General features: G+C 31.7%; 1 protein-coding gene across 1 annotated transcript; it reads left to right on the top strand.

Annotated features, from left to right (window-relative positions):
- Nucleotides 1-1907: 1907 nt before the first annotated feature.
- On the top strand, nt 1908-3181 carry LOC129947761 (basic helix-loop-helix neural transcription factor TAP). Its single transcript, XM_056058441.1, has one exon. It carries the CDS (start codon nt 2007-2009, stop codon nt 3165-3167), a length of 1161 nt encoding a protein of 386 aa, XP_055914416.1. The 5' UTR covers nt 1908-2006; the 3' UTR covers nt 3168-3181.
- Nucleotides 3182-14353: the final 11172 nt, after the last annotated feature.

Below are 14353 nucleotides of genomic sequence, written 5' to 3'. Positions count from 1 at the left end.
CAAACATTAGGAATAGTTTATATTTTAATTTTGTATGATCGCATCACATTGCGGTGTCTCAAGGCACGGATAGGCGTTATTTTATATTTTAAGTCGGTTTTACGGGTTCAAAAATATTATTGATAACTTTTTTTCAGGAAAAAAGTTAAATTGGGCTACCTAGTGTTTTTTTTCAATCATAATTTCATAATCATATAAATCAAAAAAGGTCCATTATTTTGGCAGTTTGAAATTTTTAAAAGCCTTGGAGATTTGCGTATGCTCTAAAATATGTACCTAATAACTTATACAAGTTTCTAGTTTTATCAGGCCTGCTGGCCGCTATCGTACGGACCGTAAAGCTTATTCATTAAAATCAACTCACAAATGATATCAATAGCTTAAGATCTCATGCAACAGCTTACGAGGTCCAATTGTCTCAGGAAATGAAGACGAAAAACCATTTGCTTCTTTAAGGCTTCGCACTTCTGCAACTTAATCAAATCCAATTAAATAACTGATTTAACTGGTAAAACCTGATCTATATTGGAGGTACCTCCACAAAGAGTATTAGTTTGATACGGATTTAATAGTGGCTTGATTGATTTTGGCTTCATACATACGGCATACGAGTACCTCCACGTTTTTACGATTTTAGGCTCATTGAACCGTAAGATATCGTTTTTGGAGATGTTTTTGTATATCAGGAACGATAAATAAAGCGGAGGAGTTAATGTAAGTTAAACTGCAAAAATATAAGTTTTTCATTTGGAAACGCAATTGGATTGAAAAGCAAACAATAAAAGGCATAATTTAGAACTTTTAATAGCTGAAACACAAACAAGCTTTAGCTTTAGCTTCGTCTGCGTTACGTTGGACCTGCTTCGAGGTTGCTTTAAATAACACTTCTACTATGACATTTCTAAAATGGCACTTCTGTCATTAGCAGCTGTTATTCGTTCTTAAAATAAAAAAAAATTATGAGTTTAAAAATCGAAAAAATTAGATTTATCGCAGAAGTAGCTTAATCAATGGGAATCCCTCCATAAGCAAACGTATTTTGTTTGTTGACTTTTTTACAGCTGTTGAGCTGTGAGACAAAGCAAATGTTCAATAAATTATAACTAGAGCTGTTTGGAGTCACATTACGTAACATTGCGTTATTTCCTTACGATTGTCAAATGAAACGTGAGGTCGAAGCGTCATCGTGATATCATGCATTCAATTCCAATGGCTGAACTCGTAAACGTCAGTCGAAGCCGAAGCTGAAGCTGAAGCGTGTATGTGTATCAGCCATAAAAAACATATTCCAACCAGTTAGGTCACTCTATTTCTCATGACCTAAATTCACACAGGGAAATTGGTCAAGGTACCAGCGATCGACCTCAATCATTGATTTATAAACAATGATTTACCATACCTTCTACAATTTCTCATGCACCCCACTGTTCATACATCCGCATCATAAACAAACACACAACAAAAAATGAAAATTGAAATGTGGGGTGATTTAGTATAGATGATGAATACCAGAAGGAAGAGAAAATCGCCACATAAAAATCATCCCCTAAGCATTTTCTGATAAGCCTCTGGGCGATTTAATGTCGAAATAAATAGAAAAATGTTTAATAGCCGCTCTCAGATAGAGAACCAAAGACAAAAAAAAACCTAAATAAAATGAATGACGTGACTATTTAAATCCCTTTGATCGTAGCTCATATGAAAGTCCTTCAAGTTATGCTGCTATTGGCCATGCATCAGAGACCAACCCTCGAGGCGATTGGTGTTAGAAAAACGAAAAGTACGTACACATAGGGTTGGTTTTGGTTTTTCTGATAAGACATTGCAGCCACCAACCCCAAATTCAAAATTGCATAAAACTAGTGAAAACTCTTTTCACCAATTTAGTTGGAATACGAAACGCGTTCTGTTGACATCGCATACTGTAATGATATTTGATTGACGGTTCCTAAGAATACAATTTAAACCAAAAAAAAACCGAAGGGAAACACGAATCTGTTTTCGAAATGTCATCGTGCTATAGCGGTTTTGAGGATCGTTCGTTTGAGTTCGACGATTCTTCATTTGACAGTGGCTACGAGAAAAGTTTCGAAACGGCCGATGCAAGCTTTGCCGCGCGTAAGCTTGTCTTTGATGCATCGGTAGATTATTTTCCGCCGGATTTGATAACCGACCCAGCAATAGCTTCAGGAGCTAATGCCCTGTTACAAGCCAATTCAAATTCCCTGCCTGGCTTCTGCCCAAAATTGGGAGTTCAAACTTCAACCCCAACCAAGGAAGCGAAGCCGAAACGGAAGTACGCGGTTGGTAAAAACCGAGTGACGCGCTCCAGGAGTCCAACTCAAGTGGTTCGCATCAAGAAGTTCCGTCGGATGAAGGCCAATGACCGCGAACGAAATCGTATGCACACTTTGAACGACGCATTGGAGCGTCTGCGGAGCACTCTGCCATCTCTCCCAGAAGAGACCAAATTGACGAAAATCGAGATTCTGCGATTTGCGCACAACTACATTTTCGCTCTGGAGCAGGTGCTCGAGAGTGGGGGCACTATAAATCTTGACCTAGAAAAGCTGCAGAATTTAACTCTCAGTGGGGAGAGAATAACAAAGGAGCTATTCGATGCCATTTTTGTCAATCCAAGGCCGTATCCTATGATGACCGGCCATGGGTTTGGAAATTTTGACCTCTATAGTAGTATGCGGCAGTATGGTTTGTGTAGCAGTTCCCAGTCAAGATTGCCCGAGAACAACCCAGATTTTTCTCAGGAAAAATACGATATCTTTAAGAGCACATTTGAAGCAGCAGCAGCTGCTACTAATGTTGGATTACCTACAGGAGCAGGACCAGCAGCAACACCTTCCTACCAATCATGTGATTTGTTCACATCGGGGGAACATCAAACTTCAATTGGATACACCGCACCGCACAGTGAACAGACCCATATTCCTTGTGAATCCTTTAGGCATAATGAGTTCCCAAACGCTTATCCCCATCACACCAGCATATCAATGGAGCAGATGCATCTTCATCATCATCACCAGCAGCAGTCCGCGTCCACAACTCCATTTCATCATAGCAGCAGTTTCTACTCGCAAACACCGCCTTGGAAGGATTACAGTGAGCAGGTTGTGAACAATAGTGGGTATGGTCACTATTCAGTTGCTTAGTTTTAAGGTTATAATTATAAGGCGGGTCTTAAAGTGTAACATATATAGGTTCAATGACATTGAGTGAGATTCTTTATTATTAATTATTTTCCGAAAGTCAAAAGGAATAATGCTTGAAAAGTTATTTTTAGTGAAGAAAATAGTTCTGAATGAATCAGGTGCTTCATGCGAACAATTACAATACAAATTTACAAAAGTGAATAGGAACTTCTTAAGAAGATCTAAATTTAATTTACGTTTTATCTACGTATTGAAGTGAAACGAATTCAGTCCATTTAAGAATCAAACATATTCAAAACTCCGTTGAAATTACAGAATTAATCAGACACAAAAATCTCTATCAAAGATGATATTTCATAATATATTTATGAACCTTTAAAGTTTTATAAAAACAAAGCTCTTTTCAATACTTAATAGTTTTAACGTTTTAAACCTTAAAATAACATTTGTTCTGAACAAAACGCGCCATTTTAAAATTTAAGAAACTGTTCTATGTTTTAAAAACAAATGATTTTAAAATAGCGTGTTTTGTATTAAAGAAATCATATCCAAAAAGGAGCGTTTTAGTAAATAATAAGCAGTTGAGTAATTTTAAAAAACCAGTGTTTTTAGACAATTTTTATAAAATTTAAATTTTCTATAAAAAAAAAACAGTATTTACAGTGAGTAAGTTTTGAAGAAAACCCCGCGATATTTGTATCTCAAATAAGTGTTGACCCACATTGAAAAATTCAAACTACTAAAGATATCCACTTAAGAATAATTAGCTTCATTTCGACATCTGAATACGATAAAAAACATAGTTACCTTGAATTTTGAAATTGTGACACATTCAGAAAACTAGTAAGTAATATATGTAGGGACGTACTCGTACATATATGAATCACTTGAATTCAGTGACGATTTTTTTTTCAAATAAGTTTTTCTAATTTTACTTAAAAAAATCTCGTTTCTGAGTTCGAGTAAGTTTTCTAACCTTGCCTTACAATTTTAAAATTCTCTTTCAAATATAAAACATATTTCATTGATATTTTTTTTGTTCAAAAAACTTAAAACATGTGTAAAGAGTAACTAACTTATTTACTTAAAATTTATTTTATTGTTGCTTTTTCTTTAATTTTATTTTTGAACTAAAAAACTTGAAGTTAGTTGCTGTCTTATAATCTGCCCTAGAATAACCTTCATTTATTGAGGTATTTTTATAGCTTTATAGGAAACAGAACTCCTTATTTTTTGAAATTGTGATTTAATAGAATATAGGTATTTGATCTTGTCTTACAATTTTGAAAAATAAGAAAAAAAAGAAAGATTATTGAATACAATTTTTCGAAAAAGTGAATAATAAAATTTAGGCTTTGCTTTAATTTCCACAATTTTTAAAATAAGTAAAAACGAAATTTAAAAAATCTATCACATAATTTCTGCAAAAATATAAACTGAAAATCCTAGTTTATGCTAAAGCTATATATCCAAGAATGTTTTCAACTATTTTAATAGCAATTATCATCAATTATAACCAAAACACGCGATATACATAATTTTCCAATATCGTTTTCCATTAAATGACATTTAAACTCATTTTAACTTCAGTTAAATAATTAAAACAAATTTAATACAGGTTTAAGTAATTTATGTTCCAAAATTGTCGCGTTAAACAGTTTTTAAAAACTGTGTGACTTTTTTTTATTTTTTATAGTTTTCAATATTTCTTATTCTTTAATATTTCAAAACATTAAAATCATGTTTTGTATTATGTTCGCATTATCTTTCTCAGAGGTTTAATATTTGGAATGAATATTAAAGCTCAAATATTATCAATCAATTTTAATTTATTTCCTTTATCTCAAAACTATCTGATCCGCTAGATAAGAAATTATCCAAATTATCAATATCAAAGAACTAACTTACTGGGCTCCATGCAGGCATTCTGAGTTTGTCAGAAAATCCGTCCATAATACGAAAATTACACAAGAAAATCTCACAATTATATTCTAAATTTCACATAAAATGTATTACTTTTAATTACTATTAAAATCTATGAACTAAAATCTTGTTTCTATACATTGTTATTATGACATTCAGTATATCCTCTATTAAAGAGAAGAATATTCTTATTCACTTCAAAATTGTAAAAATTTAAGTATTCAAAGCACCCCTTTCTATTTTCCACTAAAATTACCTTTTAATAAATTTAAAATTACGACAACCAATCAAGTGTAACCATCATTGTACACAACGATTGTTCTTTTAATTTAAAATTTCAAGTACCAAGTTCTTGCAAATCTTTCGGAAAATAATTGAAATTTTACTAATCTAAACTTAAGTTAATAAGGTATCTAAAATTTAGATATGTATAATTATACAAATATATTTACCAAGTGTTATTTTTTAAGAAATAAATATACATATTCATTTTTATTGCATAAATATTCGCCTTAGAATTTATTGAAAAACAAAAAATAAAACAAAGAAACTAAAATGTACCTTATGAACAGCAAGTTGAGCTAAAATAAATCTATAGTTATTTTGAAAATTGTATAAATACATTATTTGAAAATTTGCTAATATTTTTATAAAACAAAACTAGTCATTTTATAATTATATACGCTTCAATAAGCATACAGAGATAAGTTATATTTTTTGAAACGCAGTGCAAATTGTATATTTTTATTAAAAAGAACGATTAATAAAAAAATTATAAAGTTTATGTCATTTCTTTTTGTTTATCGCTAAATTCAATCAAGAAAGGTCACATTTGAAAAAAGAACTTGAAGACTCCATCTAGAATACACTATAAATACACCTTTAAAATTCCGTGTCGAAAAGAATTGCACCACGCTATTTTTTTTTAGTAATGTTTTTTTACATTTCGGGCGGTATCTCGGCGATAGCTTGAGTTTGTTGGTTTTGACTGCATCTGCGAAATTTCTCACACAACAAATTCATAATTGGTCATGGTGTGTGATTGTTTTCCCGTCTTTTTTGAACCATCGATGATGTTAACAAATTAGGTTTTACAAACATTCAATTATTGTAAAGGAAAAATGGATACATTTGGAATATCTGCATAACGATGATGCAGGTCTTAAGACATTCGGCAGGTTGATTCAACATAAGGGACTTGATTTGCAGTCAACTTCATTCTTTGAACGTACAATTTGACCAAAACAACTAGTTAGTTTTTCAAGTGTCATGAATTTCAAATTCAGAACTTTACTTCGCAACCCTTTACATTAAGTTCATAGTAAAAAAAAGTACCAACAAAATTATTGTCTATAAAATACTCCACAGGCAACTTACAAGAAATATTAGTTATTTCCTTTCCACATTGAAGCATGAAATGCAGTTGTGCAAACAAAAATAAAACATAGAGTAATAAAGTTCAGCTTTCAGTTGTATAAAAAAACATTATCAACTGTCATTTTGATAGAAGTGGACTTTACTTAATAGTTAGAGAGATTTTTCTCGACTAACTTTCCAGTCAATTTTCTATTAAAGTTGTCTTGATTGGAAGGTAATATTTTGGCAGCTGGCCAATGAGATACTTGATGTGGATGTTCGCATATTTTGACTTTTCTTTCACATGAGCTTTGTTTCTATTCGCAGACAGCGACGAACTGTCAATTTATAACTACCCTTTTTAACAAACAAAATAAGAGAGATATAATTTTGAGGTTAAGTTGAGCGCGAACAATTTATTCGTTGCAGTGTGGATTGTATGTGGAACGCGAATAAAGTTTGAAAGTTGTAGCAACCACATTGCAATTCGTTGCTAACAAATTGTTTTTACAAAATTGTCTTGTTTTAGAGAACAAAATGCAAATTTTATTATCCAAACATAAGTGTTTTTGTTTAAAATTGACTTTTTGAAATGTGTAAAATCACGTTTGTTCGTCCATTCGTTGTTCGCTCTCATGTGCAAGGCTCTTTATGTCGTCTGAACCTGCCCATTAAAACATTCCCCTTTCTTAGAATATCTCTAAAATTGAACCAACTCCTGGTGTAGTCGGTCGATTATAAAGACCATAACGATAACATAATGCAAGAAAAGTGCCTACGCTTGGATCAAAACTTTTATAGTTTGTCTTAATAGTTTTAACGCTTTGTTCGATTTCTAACCGATCTTATATCGTAAATGTCAAATATTCAGACACTTCCAAAGACAGCTGAGTTCCAAACGCCAGTGCTACCAATTTGAAAGCACGAAAAATGAAGTATTTGTAATTAAGTGGAAATATGTTTATTGAAAATCGATGGATCCGATTTAGACTTGAAATTTCAGAATATGTATTTGCACGCTATCATTATCATTTTATTATCAAATTTGGAATGGACGGCATCCAGTTGCACTTAATAACGCTTCAGGTGTCATGTGGCGTTTTTCTTTTTTAGTTCAGAGCAGAGCTCGAACTGTCAAAAAAATAATTGGGTTTCTTTTTGAGCTCAGATCGTTCAGAGCTTCACATTCGTGTTTCTTTTTTAGTTCTGAACATGTTCAAAGCGTGCTCTGTGAGCTCAGAATAAAATAACAGAGTAAAATGCTTAACACAAACCATTTGATATTTGAAAGCCGGTAAAATAAAAAATCATCGTCAAAACAATACAAATGGTGGAAGAGCATTGTCGCTTTAGGGCAGAAGGAAAGATAATTAAGAAAAAACTAATTGTATAAACGAGTAGCAATTTTATGAACCAAATTTATTTCAGGCTTCAAATGGACTAACTCTATGACTGTTTTTTTAATTAATTCGATTAAAGAAAATTTTGAACGCCTTCAAACAGGCGTTTAGTTTAGTGCTCAAGTTGTTTTATAATAAAATCAGAGAGCTCTGCACTAAGAAAGAAAAACGCCAATGGTCTACGTCATCTATACTTAAGCATAATCTGAAATGTAGTCTTCCACTATTGATGGTGATTTAAGGGACTTCCCGTTCCGTTTTACTGGGCTTCTACGATCTAGGTGTCTAGGTAGATTCCGTACACATAATTCAAATGTTTGTGGAATAGTTCTTCTTCACTCTAATATAGGTCCAATAATTCTTATAGCATTCTATAGTATAGGTTCTGATGGATTTAAACAGCAACCCGCACCTTCTTTAATTTGTTGGATTGGTTTGATTTGAAATTTTCGCAAATGTTGTATACATTTTTATTATTTTCCAAAAAAATGTTTCTGTGATTTTCAATAAATTTCAAAACATTTAGCGTTAAAGTTAGTTTTCTTCGATTGCGTATTATGCATTTTGTTTCTTCACTCTTATGAATTTTTTCAAAAATTACTAATGTCTTAGCCAAAAATTAGGCAGCCCTTTCGACTTATAAGTCTCTATTAATCGAATCAACAACAAACGAAAGAAAAACAATGGGCCTAGATTTTGTTTAAAACATTGTAATTTTTGTGGAATCATTCAACAATTTTTAACTAATTTTGAAAAATTGATAACTCAATGGATTGAAATATTTAAGATCTGCTGAAAACATCGCGGCTGTTCGTGAAAGTGTGCGCAGCCAATTCCGTGTTGCTCAAAAGAACTTGGCTTGTAGCAGGCCGTAACATGGCAAACTTTGCGTCATGATACGTGAAATCATACAAAATCAAACTGACTCAGGAGCTGAAACCAAGCGACTCTACGCAGCATCGTCGTGTGTTCACTAATTGGATTTTGGAGCAGTTGAAAGTTGATCCCAAATTTTGTGGGAAGAACATATTATGTAGCGATGGGGCCCATTTTTGGATTAATGTGTATGTGAATAAGCAAATCCAAGGAAGGTGCAAGATAAATGAAGTTACTGCTTGATTTGGATTTTCGGCTTCATAATTCTTGTTGTGGCCTGAGTTGGATGATATGGTACCAAAGATATATGGTTTCAACAAGAAGACGCTACGTGCCGCACAGTTGAAGACACAATCGATATTCTGCGCTAGCGGTTTTATGGCGATGTTTTGCTATTTTTGCAACAACGCTTTGGTATGATAAGAGTAAAATTTTATTAATCGCAGACACAAATGCAAAAATCTAGAATAAATTTATTAAAATTTAAGAAAATTTATATAAATTGTAACAGCTTCTAAAAATGTAAGGTATGTATTCAAAGTTTTGCCATTTTTCAATTCTAGATTCGTGTTTTCTATATTTTTGCATTTTACTTTCTAGGTTATGGTTTTCATGATTTCGTTAAAACCTTTAAGGGAAAATATTCCTAAGGGTTCTATTTCTAGCCAGTATGGAATTTTTCAATACATTTTTCACCTGAAGAAAAAATAATATCCGCGCGTTAATTTTTAAAAAACTCAACACTGTTTCAACCAATAGTTTGTTGGTCATAGTTTAAAATTTGATGGAGAACTTTATGTAAGTATTTTGTTTGAGACATTAGTAGAAGAATATAATAAATATAAAAATGTTAATAAAGTTGTAAAGCGTATAATTTCCCAAATCTTTTTTCATAGTTTTTACTATCTACAGCACCATTTAATGCAAAATAATCAAATTCTTCTATATAGGCACCGAAAACGGCATTACTACTATCAACGCAACAAAAGCAGAATTGAATTGGGTTTTTTTCATTTTTTTTTCCCGACGTTATAAGTTCCCTAGAATCCAAATAAAAGATTTTTAAAGAGATGGCTGTGTGTGCGCGTGAGTATAGTCGTACAGTACAGGCGGAAAGTTTTTTTAGTTATCAAGTGAGGTTTTTTGGAATTCCATATATAGTGCAGTGAGAAATTGGCAACAAAACGATCCGCAGTAGCCAGATTTTTTATTTAAAAGTTAGTACAACTGAAAGAAGATCTGCCAGGATAATTATAAAAATCACACAAATAGCAGAAAGTTTTGTGAAAATCAAAAGTTAAAATTAACTAGCAAAAAAAATATTTTTTTTTTTTAAATTCATTTTTATTAATTCATTCTTAAACAAATCTTAAAGCTAGACAAAAATTCATAATACTTGCCTAATTATCCATAACTTACAACTAACTTAATGGTCCCATACGGAACCTCTAAGTTAAACTATAACACTTAATACTAATGCCTTTCGGCCCTAAGATCTATTTTAACTTCAATTCAATTTTATTTATTTTTGTATTTATCAGAAAATTTGAAAAAAAACTAATATCGATATCATTCTTTTTTTAAAACTACTCGTAACTAAAACTAATAAAATGAACAATTTTCAAGAAAAAATGGTAAAAAACATCTAGAAATTGAGATTCTATAAAAAAAGTTCATTTAACATTTGCTTCAAGGAGGGGGCTTGTTCATAGACTGCTACAATAACATGTGATTCTTTATATACCTGAACCGAGTTGAAATGAGTTTATTTCGACTCGAATCCCGCCGGGGATCTGATTCGAGTCAAAATTTGTGAAGAAAAACCTGAATAGGTCTGTTTATTTGCATGTTTGTGTACAAAAAATATATAGTTTTGTTTTAATCAAATTACAAATAAAATTCACATGGAGTAGGTTTTTTATATGGTGCTTAACTAATCAGTTCTTCGATTTTTAACACTAATCAAACTATTTCACTTGCACTTGACACATCGTAAACATCGAAACAATATTTGCATTTTAGTAAGTGCTATCAAACTCAATCATTTTTGAATCTTCTTGTGCGGTGGAAACACCAAAAAGATTTATTTAATCTTAACTGAGATAAACCTTTGGTGGAATCATAGTAAAACATACATTTCTTTTCTGTTGTTTTCTCTTGCAAAATAAGCCCAGTTAGTCCATTTTCACTAACAAAACTAAATAATATCAACAGAAATGGATTGATTTTTCCCCAATGGAAAACACACATGATTCCAAATGCACAACTACTCAACGAACACAACCATAAAGATACAATGGCAATATCAATCGTATCAACATTTGAGAACGAGACTCGTATAGATGTCAAAAACCCATCCATAGTAAGATTCTACTCTAACTTTTATCGCTAGAATTCTTACTATGGGTATTGTTTTTGTTATTCATGTAAAATCTACTATACTGTGAATATATTTTCCAACAAAACACGGCTATATATATCTCAAGAAGCAGTACAGATATTGACTTCAAATACATTTTGTTAAGAAGGTAATAACTCAGAAAGATACAGAAAGGATTTTTTTTACTATAGCAATTTAAAACAAAGTTAAATTTGTTTTACATCTGGAAAAACTTTGAGAAAAATCGAAATGTCAGATTTTTACAAAAAATGAAACATCCTATGGTATGGTTTCGTTTGACATTCAAAAGGCAATTGACAGTGTTTGGCATAACGGCCTGCTTCATAAACTATATACTCATAATGTTCATACTTACATTATTAAAATTATTCAAAGCTTTCTTACAGATAGGCTTTTTATGTCAAAATTTTGTCTGATTCATCGCCTCTGTTCCCAAGAAAAGAAGGGGTTCCACAAGGTTCAACTTTTATATTGCTGATTTCAAAAGAGATTTACATGCAAATGCCTTCTTTGCTGATGATATAGCTCTATTCTGTAGTTCAAACGAATGTCAAAGTATATTTATGAATCTACAAAACGCTTTCTTTAATATCGAAAAGTTTCTTTCACAGGTGGAAAATCAAAAAAAATCCATCGAAATCTCACGCAGTATTTTTCTCACGAAAGAGAAAAGCCTCAAAACTATCTCAATATAATTTGTCGATCTGCAACACTCCAATTGAATGGAAAAAAACAATTAAATACCTTGGTATCACTCTCGATAAGACGCTAACATTTTCAAATCATATTACTTAATCTATCAATAAAATAAATGTTTTACTAAATATTCTATTTCCACTTTTATATAATTTTTTTATTTAAGCAAAGATAATAAGATACTTCTTTATAAAGTCGTAATTCTACCTTCATAAGTATATGCTGCTCCTTGCTGGTACAAATGTGCTGAATATCACCTGAAAAAACTTCACATTTGTCAAAACAAAACTCTTAAAATGATTATGCATCTTCCCTGGCATTTTTCCATACTAGCATTACATGACATTGATACAATTCCAACAATTAAATCTAGAATAGAAAATAAATTTGTGAAGAAATTTTCCAAACAATACGATTATGTATTAATAAATTCACTTGTTAACATTCAGTGTTTTTTTTATAAAAATTCAATAGTCAGTTTTTTCTTTAAAATTAAAAAGTACGCAAACCTGGTAAATATTTACACTAGTCATCATAAGTATTTTGACGAAATAAAAATCGTGCATTTTCAGTTTAACTTTTTAATGGCTTTATAAAGAATTTTTGTTTGTTTTTTCCTTTTATTATATAACTAACACAATCTTTGAAATAGTCAAACAAATATTTATTCATAGAAACTTAAAAAGATATATGTAAATAAATTATTGATTTCACTCGTTGGCATAAGTATTTTGACAAGTATGCATTATTAAAAAAAAAAAACAAAGTTTAAATTTGACAAAAATAAAGAAATGAAGAATTTAGTAAAATGTATAACCGCCTTTGGCTTCCATAACTTTTTGAAGGCGTCTCGGTACTGGACCCACTAAATTTTGAAGAATATCTGGAGATATCTCTTTCCAAAGGGAAGTTACCTCTGCAATTGTCTCCTCTCTGTTTTTTTTTTTTTTAAGAAACTGTTCTTTTGCGTTTCAAAAGAGACCAGACGTTTTCTATAATATTTAAATCTGGACTTTGAGGTGTGTGATATTTTATAGTCTTAATAAAAAGCAACGTGTTGTGAGGTTAGTCTTTATTCAAGTGACATGCTCTTTTTATTTTGCGATAGTCTTTCTTACAATTCTTACAACAAATGAAGTGATGCCAACCTACCAAGTAAATGCAAGTTTATAAGGTTACGCTGATACTACAAGGTGGCCAGTCTAAAGAAGTAATACCAACATCCTTCAAAAAAATTCATTTCCAGCCGGGCTTTGTGGCATGGGGCATTGTCCTGTTGCAGGATGAATGATTCGACAATAAGCATATCCCCGGATGGAAAGGCATTATCATTTAGGGTACTAACAAATTGGCTTTTTTTCATAGAGCCGGTGATAGGAACCAAGTCACCCAGTCCATTATAAGTAACACATCCCCAGAACATGACAGAGCCTCCACCGTGGCTCACTTTTTGACAAACGGGCCTTTTTTTTTTGCATTACCGCCCTTGGCAATCTTACAAAATTTTTTGTTTGATGTGTTATACTCAAAGGAGTCCATAGAACGCTTCTCCAGAACTCCTTTGGGTTGTGCAGATGTTCCTTTGCGAAGGCCAGTCTTTTAAATTTGTTTACCTTTGATATGTACGCCGCCGTACGGTACGTTCTTAAATTTAATTGTCTTGAAATCTCCTTCTTTTAAACGTCGTCGGGCAGTACGCTCACTGATTGGATTCTTGGCCGTCAAATTCCATTTATCTGCAGCAGATTAAGGCTTCACAAAAATATTTGTTTAAATTCCCGTAAAAGGATTCGGTCTTCAGTGGGCGTTGTTTTGCGCCTAGCACCTGATCTTCTTAAGTTTCTTATGTCATTATGCTTTTTAAACTTATTAATTTGATAATGCACAGTTTCACTTGACACATTAAACTCATTTGTAATGTCTTTTAATGCCATTCCAGCGTTAAACTTTGCTACAATGGAATATCTTATAACCAAACTCAACTCTACTGTTTTAACCATGGTTTTAAATAACTTTTGATCAAATTTTATTTTTTTTTATTAACGTTTCACTTCAAATAAAGTTTACTATTGCATAAGTTGCTTGGTTTTCACGTGCAAAGTGTAAAAACAGGTACACAAAGATTCCGTCAAAATACTTATGCCACACAAAAATTCGTTGTTTACATGCACTTTTATCAGCAAAAAGAGAATGTAAAATGTAAACAATTCAAAATTTGGCATGCATAGAATTAAAAACACATTCGAAATAAAACTTTTTCATTGCAGGATAGACAAATTTAACTTGCAACTTTTTTAACAAAACACTAAAACTTACAAAAACAACAAAAAACTGGTAAGCAATGGTTTTCTTAACTTAACAAATTTTGCTTGTTTGTTTCATGAACTATACTTCATACTTGAGAACAACAATGAATTCATAAAAAATTCTTATTTTTGAAATCAAACCCTGAAAAAAGGAAAATGGAAAAAGATAAGGATACTTTCTTGGTGTCCCTAGTGGAGTTTTTTTTTAATAAGAAGAAAACGAATTCA

Source organism: Eupeodes corollae, chromosome 2 (assembly GCF_945859685.1).
Source record: "Eupeodes corollae chromosome 2, idEupCoro1.1, whole genome shotgun sequence".
NCBI classification, from domain to species: domain Eukaryota; kingdom Metazoa; phylum Arthropoda; class Insecta; order Diptera; family Syrphidae; genus Eupeodes; species Eupeodes corollae.
This window is presented reverse-complemented; position numbering and strand designations above follow the sequence as displayed.